This window comes from Xenopus laevis, chromosome 4L, assembly GCF_017654675.1.
Source record: "Xenopus laevis strain J_2021 chromosome 4L, Xenopus_laevis_v10.1, whole genome shotgun sequence".
NCBI classification, from domain to species: Eukaryota; Metazoa; Chordata; class Amphibia; order Anura; family Pipidae; genus Xenopus; species Xenopus laevis.
In genome coordinates, this window is record NC_054377.1 from 129,167,461 (window position 1) to 129,181,572 (window position 14,112).

The following is a 14,112-nucleotide window of genomic DNA, read 5'->3' on the forward strand; positions in this document are numbered from 1 at the left end:
CCGGGAGATATGACGATCAGCGCAGATGATGAAATTAGCCGCTTCACTCAGTAACACTGGGAGGTCAGATGGAGTCCAAGTTGTTATTAGCAGATCACAGGAAGGAGGTTCCCAAGGCTGGATCTGGAGCGCAGTCAGTTTAGGTAAACAGGGTCGGCAACCGTAATAAAGAGTCCATGCAAGGTAACAGAGGTCAAAGTGAAAACGTAATCAGTGACAGGCAAAGTTCAGCAACAGGAAGTCAAGTTCAAGCAGGGTTCCAAGGGATAATACAGATGTGTAGTCAATAAGGCAAGCAGAGTTGGCAACAGGAAATCAAGTTCAAGCAGGGGAGTTCCATGGGTTAACACAGAAGCGTAGTCAAATAGGAGAAAGCAAGGTCAAACCAAAGTTCAGGTAGAATTTAGAAAATCACTTACTCAAGTGTAGCCAGGAAAAACGATGTCCGAGCACTGGGAGAAACTCTTCGCTGAAAGAAGTAAGGTCGTCTGTGTCAATACTCTGCACCAAGCAAATCCCCTGCACCAGCACCACGCACACGTCGTGATGTCACTGGAACGCATTGCTGGAACGAATCGCGATGAAGATTCGCATTGTGCTGAAGACAGGTGAGTACTTGCCACACCCTCCTCGCCAAACCATGGTCAAGGTGGTGGGACTGCATAAAGGTTTTTGGAGCACTCAACCCCCTTATTATACACCCGTGAAAGTGTCAGGTGCTTATCCTGGAAGACCTTCACGTGCCCTTTAGGTCTTACATACGATACAAAAGAAATCCAGTAGTGCACTGAAATGGGTGAAAGTGATTTTGCAATAGATTTAGCCCATGTACATACAAATAAGGGCAAAGATTCGGGGCCCCCTGGGCAAGGTACCCATTTCAGAGTGCTACTGGTTTTCTTTTGTATCATAGCTCTTGAGACTGGCACCACCCAAATTGCAGGTTCAGATCCAAAATACTACACCATTTTGAGGGATAGGGTCAGGGGTTGGTTATTATTTATTTAAAGGTTAGGGTCGGAATTGGATAATCATTTTACTCACTCACCCTTCACTATTAGTTAGGTGTCCTTTAACATCTTCTTGTCACTATCAATTAAATACTTTTAGTGCCTGCACACTCATGGGTTTTTATACACCATATGCCCTGGTTTAGTAGCCCATAGCAACCAATCGTGTTTGAGGTCATAAATAAGCCCTGCCTGCTGGTTGGTTGCTATGGGTTACTAGACCTGGTGCAAACTCTATGGGGTTTATTATATTAACTTTTTCCTTTGAGGCAATATAATTGGGCAAAAAAAGAGGTCATAAGGTGCACATCTTCCTTTATGGGGGGCTACTGGTCTTTTCATGCACATCTAGTAATCCTGCAATGCAGTAAAGCGCAGACTGGGCTCTACCAACCCTACATTGGATTCAGTGACAGAGGGACAAGTGGCTGTTGGAGTTACCTCTCCATTTATTGATCAACGTGTAGTGATGTGTGGCTCATCTGTGCTGCTGATGCCTGTTTTGTAGGCAGGGGATTGCTCTGAGGGGATGCTGGGATTTGTAGTTCCATAGCTAATGGAGTTTTAATAGATTAGCCTGGGCAGGGAACCAGTAACAATGCGTAGGAAAGACACATCTCATTGAACAACATGGGAATGCACCCGGGGAGTATGAAATGAACTATTAGCAGGATCGGGGGGGGATGCCAGTCACCTGAGGACTCCTCTTCCCAGATACAGGCGGTATTTTTAGCTACAGAATATTGATGTCAGGCTATTAGCCACATTAGCAATGAAATTAAGATGAAAACAAATAATGAGCTGTTTAATTACCCTTGAAACTGCCGCCAGATAGAGATGCTAATGTTTCTGCTGGGTATTTTATTTCCTCTTCGTGTCTCGACTGGCAGCGTGCAGAGGGGTGCAAGGGACAGGGGGTGGCCTGTCTGATAAACAAGCTGCGGCTGGGGGTAGGGTGCTGGGAGTTGCAGGTTGTGTGTATAATGCATATAGCCTTGTGATTCATATACTATAAATAGAACATTGGATAGCACTGCCATAGGTAGAAGGGTTGCAGACAAAATTAAAAAAAAAACGACAGCAGATGCCAAGTGAGCATGATGGGACTTGTAGTGAATAGATGACTGGAGAGCCCTGATGCTGCACATGGTGACAGGAGCCATTCAGTTTACTGCTGGGAATAATCCCATGCGACTGGCTTCTGGTAATGAATGGGTTAAGAATAACAGCGCTTTCATTGCACCGTCGGTTCCCACCGTGCATAGGGCTTGATGACAATGCTTTTTGGATTTCCGCGGCAGGGGGGACGAGCGGCAGCCTTCCTGCTGGGTGATCTACTAGTCAACCCATTAATGAGATCCTGGGAACAACATTAACTGGGCTGAGACACAAGTTCCCTGCGGTTCGTTTTCATTAAGTAAATTAAGAATTCACCCCTTGTTTTATCTCCCGGAGAGGCAGAAAGTGGATCTGTTTGTGAGTCAGGAAAGCTGCTGTGTGTAAGGTGCCGACATGTGGCCTCATACAGGACACAGTGCAGGGGGGCCCACGGAATGGACTTCTGCTGCCCCCTCCTGGGTGTTTTGGGTAGTCATTATTATTGATAAAGCTCATCCATATTCTATGGTGCGGCACAACTGGGGGTGTTAAATTGGTGAATCCCCTTTTACTTAACTTTTATCGTGTTATACAACGGCTAATTCTAAGCAACTTTTCAGCTGGTCTTCATTTTTTTATATAGTTTTTTAATCATTTGCCTTCTTCTTCTGACTCTTTCCAGCTTTCAAATGGGGGTCACTGACCCCATCTATAAAACAATAAGGCTACAAATGTATTATTGATATTGCTACTTTTTGTTACTCCTCTTTCTATTCAGGCCTCTCCTATTCATTTTCCAGTCTCTTATTCAAATCAATGCATGGTTACTAGGATAATTAGCAAGTAGCAGAGCATTTGTTTTTTAGATGGGGTCAATGACGCCAATTTGAAAGCTGGAAAGAGTCAGAAGAAAAAGGCAAATAACTATAAATCCGTCAAAAAGAAATAATGATGGCCAGTTGAACAATTGCTTAGAATTGGTCATTCTATAACACACTAAGGGGCTGATTCACTAAGGGTCGAATATCGAGGGTTAATTAACCCTCGATATTCGACTAGGAATTAAAATCCTTCGACTTCGAAGTCGAAGGATTTAGCGCAAATACTGCGATCGTACGATCGAAGGATTATTCCTTCGATCGAACGATTAAATCCTTCGAATTGAACGATTCGAAAGATTTTAATCCAACGATCGAAGGAATATCCTTCGATCAAAAAAACTTAGGAAAGCCTATGGGGACCTTCCCCATAGGCTAACATTGACTTCGGTAGCTTTTAGCTGCCGAAGTAGGGGGTCGAAGTTTTTTTTAAAGAGACAGTACTTCTACTATCGAATGGTCGAATAGTCGAACGATTTTTAGTTCGAATCCTTCGATTCGTAGTCGTAGTCAAAGGTCGAAGTAGCCCATTCGATGGTCGAAGTAGCCCAAAAAATACTTCGAAATTCAAAGTTTTTTTACTTCGAATCCTTCACTCGAATTTAGTGAATCAGCCCCTAAAAGTTAACTTAAAGGAATTGTTCAGTATACAAATAAAAACGGGGTAAATTGATAGTACGTGCAAAGTAAAAAATGTTTCTAATATAGTTAGTGAGGCAAAAATGTAATGTATAAAGACTGGAGTGACTGGATGTCTAACATAATAGCCAGAATACTACTTCCTGCTTTTCAGCTCTCTTGGTTTACACTGACCAGGCAGTAACCAATCAGTAACTTGAGGGGGGGGACACATGGGCCATATCTGTTGCTTTTGAATCTGCATGTTAAAGGGGTGGTTAGTTTAGTATGGTCTAGAATGGCCAATTCTAAGCAACTTTTCAATTGGTCTTCATTAGTCATCATTTTTTTTTATAGTTTATGAATTATTTGCCTTCTTCTCCTGACTCTTTCTAGCTTTCAAAGGGGGGTCACTGACCCCCTCTAAAAATAAATCCTCTCTAAAGCTACACATTGACCGTTATTGCTACTTTGTATTACTCATCTTTCTGTTACGACCCTCCCCTATTAATATTCCATATTCTCAAATCAATGCATGGTTGCTAGGCTTACTTGGACCTTAGCAACCAAATTGCTGACACTGCAAACTGGAGAGCTGCTGAGTAAAAAGCTAAATAACTCAAAAATAATAAAAAATGAAAACCAATTGCAAATTGTCTCCGAATATCGCTCCCTAAATCATGCTGAAAGCGAATTTAAAGGTGAATGAACCCTTTAAGGATCAATTGCAAACTCATTAAACAGTTATGTCCCAGGTGGCCCCCCTTAAAAGGGTTGTTCACCTTCCAAACACTTTTTTCAATTCAGTTGTTTTTTGATTGTTCCCCAGAAATAAAGACTTTTTTCAATTACTTTCCATTATTTATTTTTTACTGTTTTTCCAAAATCTAAGTTTAAAGTTGAATGTTCGTGTCTCTCGTGTTTAAGTCTGGCAGCTCAGTAATTCAGGTGCAGACTCTGAACTGTTACAATTTGCTCCATTAGTTGATACATTTCTCTTTAGCATCTCTGGAGTATTAGCAACTATTGCATCAATTCTAACAGCTGCCTGTAATGAAACTCAGAGATTCTGCTCAGCAGGGACAAAGATAAGAAATGTATCAACTAAATGTATCAATTTAGAACAGTTTACAGGGTCGGCGACCCCCCTCCCAGAGCTGCTTTAAAAGGTGAAAAATGACACTTTACACCTCACACATAGAAAATGGAAAGTCATTGGAAAAAGTCGTTATTTCTGGTGATCTATCTGAAAACTACTAGTTGTTTGAAGGTGAACCACCCCTTTAAAGTCGCTGACTAGAGTTAGAGAGCTGAAAAAGCAGGAAGTAGTGTTCTGACTATTATGTTACACATCCAGTCACTCCAGCCTTTATACATTATATCTTTGCATTACTATATTAGAAACATTCCCTGTCTTGTAACCAGAGGAGCAAACAGGAGTAGTGTACAGAGCCAGAGACACAGGAATGAGTTGGGTGTGGGTCCGACAATGGAAACATTTTGGGTGAGATTTTTCCTGATGACATCACTACAATAAAGCTTATTTTGGGGTCTATTTTATGCAGCAGCCAGAATATGGCTAAGAAGCTTGTTTTGGGTTTATTTGAGAGGCTGAGTTTGGAGAGTGCCCAGTGGATATCTAGCAAGAAGCCACAAAGCCTCAGAAGCCCTGATTCCTCTCTTTCCTGAGCAACATCAGAACAGTTCTCTGGTTTCCTTCTTAAAGGGCACGTAAAGGCAAAAAAATAAAATCCCATTTTTACTTTCTTTAATGAAAAAGAAACCTATCTCCAATATACTTTAATTTAAAATGTGTACCCTTTTTATAAGAAACCTGACTGTATGCAGTGAAATTCTCCCTTCATTTACTGCTGTGGATAGGAATTGTCAGATGGTCCCTAACTGCTGAGCAGGGAAACAATCATACTTATGAACAGCAGGGGGAGCCCCCGCCTTACTTCCCAGCCATGCAGAACTCAAGCTGCTTTGTTTATGACGATCCCTAAGCAGCCCAGACCACACTGAGCATGTGCACAGTCTTAGTCTTGCAAAGATGTTTAACAAAGTTACAAGATGGTGACCCCCTGTAGCCAACTTTGAAAGCATAAATTATTTGTTTGATTAGGCTTGTGGTGCAGTAAGTTCATGTTTATATTTAGTATACAAAATACAGCATTTCTAGCCTTATTCTATTTTAGACTTTACATGCCCTTTAACCTCTCTCTCTCTCTCTGGCTCTAGTTACTGGGGGAATTGCCAGCAGGTGGCGCTGTTGTTACATTATTCATTAAAAAACTTAAATAGCTCTAAAACGTAAAAAAAAAAAAAAAGAAACAGAGCTCGCGATTACTAACAGATCCATTTTACATATTTGAAGTTATTTATTAATTTAACTCGGGTCTCCAGGTTAATAAGATCAGCAAGGCGCCCAAGACCCATGAATTAAACGAGACACATATTGGGATTAGTACATTAGTAATTACACTAGAGGCGCAAATGGAACGGATTCCTGGTAGAAATACATTGAGGGGTTATGTAATAAAAGGCACTCACAGAAGCAGTAACCCACAGCAACCAATCAGCAGGTTAGAATTGGTTAAAAGCTTCTTATTGGTTGCTATGTGTTACTACCCTCGGGCAAACATTTTCTGTCTTTTATTACATATGGGGGAAGTATTACTTCCCTTTCATTCCTACAGCAGCTCCTGCGTTACTCAGTGATGAGCAGCAGAGGGCGCCAAAGCGCAAGCCATAAGCTGAGCCCATAAACAGCAGAAGACGGTTCGATCGCTGCACGTCTCCGCCAGTGCTCATGCCATGGGGCCGGAGGATGTGTGCTGCGGCATGGAGAGGCTTCCCGTGCCGGTATACGGCCCCTGGAAGAACCTGCCTGCCTTCCAGGTGAGCGAGATGGTTTTTACTCTGCACTTCCGCTTTCACACAGAAGCCAAACCACGCGCTGACTATTGCGAGACGCGGGGCATTCTGGGAAATGTAGTTTCTTGGCGGCTTCCGGAAACTGTAGCTCCCATGATGCCCCTTTTTATGTTTTCAAATGTTTAGGGATCAAATCCCTGCCCCAAACACACACTTGTGCCATGTACATAACGTTGTGCGCTCAGTCATTCTGACGTATAGGGGAAACTGACCCGGGACACTTAGAGCTGCACAACTACCTCATGGATTTGCTAATGATATTCCTGTCTGTCATTTACCCTTCCCCAATCACTGTCTCAGTGCCAGGCTCTGCCATAGCCCTCCCATTGTGTTACAGTCCCATTACTAGTAGGGTTGCCACCTGGCCAGTAATTTACCCGCCTGGCCTGTAAAAAAAAAAGCTGATCCCAATGTTATTAATAGTGAAAAAGATAAATATATTGGAGCCCAGAGAGAGGGAATATCAGGGCAGTGGGGACATTATTGTGGGACATACAGTTTGTTTTTAGGGTTTTAACCCGAACAGTTTGGGTTTCTGTTTTCAGCCTTGTGAAACTCCAAACAATAATCTGGCCAATATATGAAAGGCAATTAAAGGGATCCTGTCATCGGAAAACATGTTTTTTTCAAAACACATCAGTTAATAGTGCTACTCCAGCAGAATTCTGCACTGAAATCCATTTCTCAAAAGAGTAAACAGATTTTTTTATATTCAATTTTGAAATCTGACATGGGGCTAGACATATTGTCAATTTCCCAGCTGCCCCTGGTCATGTGACTTGTGCCTGCACTTTAGGAGAGAAATGTTTTCTGGCAGGCTGCTGTTTTTCCTTCTCAATGTAAAGGTGCCCATACACTGAGAGATCCGCTCGTTTGGCGATGTTGTCAAACGAGCGGATCTCTCCCCGATATGCCCACCTTGAGGTGGGCAATATCGGGCTGATCCGATCGTGGGCCCTAGGGCCCTACGATCGGATCCTAACGAATACCAATGGGCGGTCGGATCGCGGGGCCGCATCAACGAATAGATGCGGCCGCGATCCGACGGGATTTTTTGTCCCATCCGATCAAGATTGATCGGTGAAGCCCGTCGGGGGGGCCCCATACACAGGCCAATAAGCTGCCAACACAGTCTGTCGGCAACTTTTATCGGCCCGTGTATGGCCACCTTAACTGAATGTGTCTCAGTGGGACATGGGTTTTTACTATTGAGTGTTGTTCATAGATCTACCAGGCAGCTGTTATCTTGTGTTAGGGAATGGTTACCTTCCCATTGTTCTTTTGTTTAGCTGCTGGGAGGGGGGAAGAGGGAGGGGGTGATATCACTCCAACTTGCAGTACAGCAGTAAAGAGTTACTGAAGTTTATCAGAGCACAAGTCACATGACTTGGGGCAGCTGGGAAATTGACAATATGTCTAGCCCCATGTCAGATTTCAAAATTGAATATAAAAAAATCTGTTTGCTCTTTTGAGAAATGGATTTCAGTGCAGAATTCTGCTGGAGCAGCACTATTAACTGATTCCTTTTGGAAAATATTTTTTTCCCATGACAGTATCCCTTTAAATACAAAGATCCTCACCTTGACATGGCTTAGTTATTATCAAGTGCGGTTCATTTCTTGTTATTGCAGATACAACCAAATCAATCAAAAATAAGAATTCGTTTTTCTAAATGAGCATTGCTGTATTTCAAAGCTTTCTGGTTAACTGATTTATGTATAATAGATCCCATACCTGTAGCATACCTCCCAACATTTTAGAAATAAAAAGAGGGACAAAAAAGTTGGTGTGTGTAGCCCTAATTAGCATGTTCATTTTACACAATTTGGCAGGTTCTGAAAGTTTGAACATAGTTCTGTGTTTTTTTTTCAGTTATTACAGTTTTGCTAATGAAGGTGAATTGCCCTTTAAGATGTGTCTTAACTTTTCCCAAGAGACCTTGGTCTCTAATTGTTACAATTACTTATTTGCTAAAAATTGTTACAAAAGTATCTTATCTTCTGCTGTGGCTGTTCTAGGCTCTCTGCCAAAAGCCAATTGTTAGAAACATTGTTTCTGCCTGTTCGGTGCAGAGAAAAACTAGACTTTCCAGTACAAATGAGGGCCTGTGGGTTGAGCTGTCAAAAGAGGGACTGTCCCTCTAAAAACGGGACAGTTGGGAGGTATGGGATTGGTCTTATTTATCGTGCATAATAGATAGAGGCAGGGTTTCCATCTGTGTGGGTTTCAACTGTACATCTTAATTTGTCAAAGGGCTGTCCATTCAAAACTTTCTGTCCCATTTAAAATATTGCTAAAACTGGACAGAAATCCAACCAGTTGCATATAAGTGATGCAATAGCCCTGATCAGGCATCATAACTCCATGACATCATCTCTGATGTCATCATGCCCACCCGAACATCATTGCTCCACCCTCAATACTATCTGCCCTGCCCCCTTTGTCCGGGTTTAGCCACCGGCAAAGTTGGCAACCCTATTTGTTTTGTACTTTGAATTGCAGGGTATTTTTAATGATTGCTCAGCCATTTATTGTATTTCCAAATGTTGAGCTATTTATCAATATAAACTGAAATTGTTCATTAATTAGGACAAAATGCAGGCAGGCCCTAATTAATGAGCAATTTCAGTGTATATCATAAATAGAATATCTGGAAGTTATAGGGACCCTAACATGAATTTTGTGTAGTTTATATTTGATGCAGGAGTAAGGGCATAAACACCAGAGCCCACAAAACTAATGGCACAATCTGTTATTTGCTGTGAGAGATCAGCTTGGGGCATTGTGTAGGGGGCACTGGATACTGAAGGGAAGTTATTGGCGATTCCTATAATAATAATACACACAATGCTCATTTATTTGCACAGCCAAGTCTATGAACCCGCGAGTCCCACAGCTTTCGGGCCGGCCTGCACATCACTATTTGCTCAGTCTGGACAGCCTTTGTGCATAATGAGAAAGTGCCTAACCTACTGATTTCCAAAATTACCTTAAAGGGGACCCGTCACCCAAAAAAAATATTCAAAATCCTATTTTATCACATTATTACAGCAAAATGAACTTTAATTACACTGTTTAAATTATTTGAATCTTGTTTCCTTCAGTCTGGGAATTTAAAATGATAGCAAGCAGGCAGCAGCCATTTTGTGGACACTGTTTTTAAGGAAAGCCTTGCATCATCTCAGAATCTTGTTTGTGCACCAGAATGGGGGACCCGATGTCCATTCCCATGCCCTGGCTACACAATTAAATGGTAAAAAGAACGGGAGAATGTGGGGAGAGCAGTGACATGTAGGAAGTGCTAAATGGAAAGTGAAAGTAATTGTCTGCCCCGCCTCTATGCCCATGGCATAGAGGAGGGGCAGACAATATTTGATTGACATCTGAGATTTTTAAATGAGCTTACAACAGCTATGAATGCTTTAATAAAAAATAGAAATTGGATTTCATTTCATGTTTAATTTGAAAAGGACTTTTATTATACAGATTTTTGTGTCTGGGTGACAGGTCCACTTTAAAGGGGCTGTATAGCCCCCTCGTTCAACATGAGTGCAGTGAGTAGCGCTTGTACTGATCATACTTTTTGTCTATTCTTTTATTCACACAAAATATTGATATTTCTTGAGGTCAACGGGGAAACTAGAGCTTCACCATGTTTGGTCCTTGAGAGGCAGATATATTTCCAGTAACAACCTCTCCCTTGGTTGTGCCTATTTGGTTCGCAGGAGTCCTTTGTGCAAGGGGTTGGGAATCTATCTCACAAGCAGAAAAAACACAGAATTGAATCTATAGGGAAACATTGTTCATTGCACTCATGTTGAATAAGTAGGGTTACTGCTTCATTAGGTGCATATAGACTCCTGCTGTTACCACCCACCACCTCTACTCAATGGCACAGCCCCACCATGTTGGAAACAGTGCTGGACGCGGCAGGCGGGCTAGGGCTGCTGGGTAATCTAGAGTTTGACAAGCTCATGTTGCTCAGAATACACTGTAGGGGCGGGACTGTATTCTGGTCTGATGATGTCAACATACCGCGGGTGCTTGTGACGTCACTTTAACTGTAACCCGTACCCTATACCTCCTAACTCCCTCCCCCACATCTGCTGCCGGATTTCGTGGGAATATATTTGGCAGCAGGGGGTGAGAGTTTTTTGGGGAGTTTTTAAACGTATTTACCAGAGTCAAGCTCCGCAGTCCTCAGCAGGTTTCAGCATTCCTTAGACTGCACAACAGAGGAAAAGGGGAATACAGTCCCTTTCCAGTAGTATGTTATCCTGGGGTTTCTGTGTGATCTGAATCATTTGTTCTTGCTGTGACCTGTGTTTTGGTTTTTATACCCAGTACACACCAGAGCTGATTGCCGGACCAGGAGCTGAACAGGATCCAAGTGAAGTGACCATCCAAGGGTGCGATTGCCAAGGCTCCAACTGTGTTGCAGAAGTGTGCCGCTGCTTACCCCATGGTAGCCACTATGTGAGACGTTCCATTGTCAGCGGGCAAAGGCCAGTGCGGGAATGTAACATCATGTGCAACTGTGGGGAATCCTGTCCCAATAGAGAGACCCAGCAGGGACTTCAGTTCCATTTGCAGCTGTGCCAGAGACCTGGGAAGGGCTGGGGGGTCTGTACGCTGGAAGATATCCCAAATGGCAGGTTTGTGTGTGAATACGCCGGCGAGGTGCTTGGACATGAGCAGGCCCGAAGCAGAATTCTCTCCCAGAATCCCTGTGCCAATAATTATATTATTGCGGTACTTGAGCATCTACATGGGGGGCAGATACTTCAGACCTTCATAGACCCCACACTCATAGGCAATGTGGGCAGATTCTTAAACCACTCCTGTGACCCAAACCTCTTCATGATGCCGGTCCGTACTCACTCCATGGTTCCAAAATTGGCCCTGTTTGCTGCCCGGGATATCCAGGCCGGCGAAGAGCTGTGTTATGATTATTCAGGGAGATTCTTTAACCAGACTCCTGCCAGTGAAACTCAGGACTCCGAGGAGGAGCTAAGCCCACGCAAGAAGTGCCTGTGTGGTACAGGGGCCTGCTCCGGATTCCTTCCCTATGAAAGTTCATTGTTCTAAATGCTACTTGCACAATGGTGGCGATTCCATATGTGTTCTACAAAGATAGGGCCATAATATGTTTTAGGACCTGCAGGATATTCTTACAGGAACAAATGGTTTATTCAGTACTGAGGTTTTCTCAAGGGGACATTTCAAGGGGTCTCCTACCCAAAAGCATTGTTTGGGAGGATGGAGAGAGGTATTTAGTTGGTTTTCATTTTTCTTTATTTGTGTTTTTTTAGGTATTTACCATTTTATTCAGCAGCTCTAAACTGAAAAGTTGCTTAGAATTGGCCATTCTATAACACACTAAAGGTTAATTTTAAAGGGGTAGTTAACCTTTGAGTTAAAGGGATACTGTCATGGGAAAACATGTTTTTTTCAAAATGCATCAGTTAATAGTGCTGTTCCAGCAGAATTCTGCACTGAAAACCATTTTTCAAAAGAGCAAACAGATATTGTTATATTCAATTTTGGAATCTGACATGGGGCTAGACATTTTGTCAGTTTCCCAGCTGCCCCCAGTCATTTGCTGTTGTAGCAGCACTATTAACTGATGTGTTTTGGAAAAAACATGTTTTTCCATGACAGTATCCCTTTAACTTTTAGTTGCAATTGGTTTTCATTTTTTATTATTTGTGATTTTTGAATTATTTATACAGCAGCTCTCCAGTTTGCAGTGTCAGTGTTGCTATGGTCCAAATCACAAAATTGTTTATAAAATCCCTATGTCTCAATTGTACCCTAAACTTTAGTTGTTAACTCTCGCATGTAGGGCCCTCTAATCCTATTGAACTCTAACTTTTTTATTCACCATTTATTCCCCGTTTGTTATGAACTAAGGTAAAGCACTGTGTAACTTGTCGGCGCTATATAAATAAATAAATGATGGAGATGATAGCTATCAGTGCATAGACAGAGGAACCAATGGAATTAGTATGTGTGCTACACCTTCATTATCTTATCCAAATGAGACGTCTGTATGTTATACAGGTATGGGATCCATTATACAGAAACCTGTTATCCAGAAAGCTCCAAATTAGGGAAAGGTCGTCTCCCATAGACTCAATTTTATTCAAATACACGTTTTTAAAAATGATTTTCTTTCTCTCTGTAATAATAATACTATAGTACCCTGTACTTGATCCAACTAAGATATAATTAATTAAAGGGGAACTCCGGCTTCCAAACCAAAATTTGATAAAGAGGCCACAAAACACAGAAACCAATAATATACCCATCGCAATTACCTCTTTCTTCAAAAAGTATGAATAAATGTCATTTTCTATGCTGAAATCCATCTGTTTATCAATTCTTCTCTTTCTGCATCATTTGAAATCCTGGCAGGGAAGGAGGGACTAAACACTGTTACAAATTGTAACAACTTCTCCACAGCTTACAGACATCATGCAGTAACTACATAACCCACAATGCATTGCACTATGATGATCCTTTTCTTATTGAAATCACGTGTGCAGGGAATTGTGTGGTTTGGAGGATGCAGGCTGAGAACAGATGGCTTCTGATACAAAGTAACAGTAGTCAGCCAGCTCAGCAAAGTAGTCAGACAGATCAGCAGGAGAGCAGGGGGCTAGGCTTAGGGAACTGTGAGAAACCATTAAAAATCATGAAAAGTCTGCATATTCTTTTAAATGGTGTATATTGCAACGTTGCTTGAAATTATGTTTACTTTTCAAAAAGCTTAAGTTATGTTTTTGTGGAGTTCCCCTTTAAGATATAATTAGTCCTTATTGGAAGACAAACAAGCCAATTGGGTTTATTTAAAGTTTGCATGACGTTCTAGTAGACTTAAGGTATGAGTCATTATCTGGAAAACCCCAGGCCCTGAGCATTCTAGATAACAAAAAAAAAACCAAGAAAATAAATAAATAAAATGTTTTTTAAAAAAAAAAAAAAAAAAAATGTGTTCAAGTAATTCTCTGCACTTCTGCTTCTGACCCTCTCCCCAGGATGAATGTCGAAAAAGCGACATGATTTAACATTCCTGGAGAATTTCTGCTACATTGTTTCAAGAGTCAGAACCAGGATATCAGACAAGGATAAAAATGGCAATTACATTTACATAGAACATGATCTTGACTGTGATTGTGGCAGTTTTGGACCAAATGTTATACATTTCTGGCCAAATTCAGCTTTAATTTCCCTGTAAAGGGGTTGTTCAACTTTAAGTTAACTTTAAGTATGTAGAGAGGGATATTCTGAGACTATTTGCTATAGGTTTTCATTATTTGTGATTTTTGAGTTATTTAGCTTTTTATTCAGCAATTCTGCCAAATTACCCTAGCAACCATGAATTGATTGGAATAAGAAAGTGAAAGGGAGTGATATAAAGTAGCAATAACAATAAATGTGTAGCCTTACAGAGTATTTGTTTTTAGATTGGGTCAGTGACCCCCATTTGAAAGCTGGAAAGAGTCAGACGAAGAAGGCAAATCATTCAACTGCTTCCGAATGCTACAAAATGTACATCAAACCCAAAC

At 41.6% G+C, this 14,112-nt stretch overlaps 1 protein-coding gene across 2 annotated transcripts; it reads left to right on the forward strand.

Moving 5' to 3' along the window:
- The first annotated feature begins 570 nt into the window (after window positions 1-570).
- On the forward strand, window positions 571-11,931 carry setmar.L (SET domain and mariner transposase fusion gene L homeolog). Of its 2 annotated transcripts, XM_041590797.1 has the most exons (3): window positions 571-608; window positions 6,304-6,505; window positions 10,886-11,931. In XM_041590797.1, exons 2-3 carry the CDS (start codon window positions 6,422-6,424, stop codon window positions 11,627-11,629), a joined length of 828 nt encoding a protein of 275 aa, XP_041446731.1. In that variant the 5' UTR covers window positions 571-608; window positions 6,304-6,421; the 3' UTR covers window positions 11,630-11,931. The 2 variants fall into 2 exon arrangements, with proteins under 2 accessions (XP_041446731.1, XP_018114496.1); XM_018259007.2 differs by lacking the exon at window positions 571-608 and having other exon boundaries at window positions 6,261-6,505.
- Window positions 11,932-14,112: the final 2,181 nt, after the last annotated feature.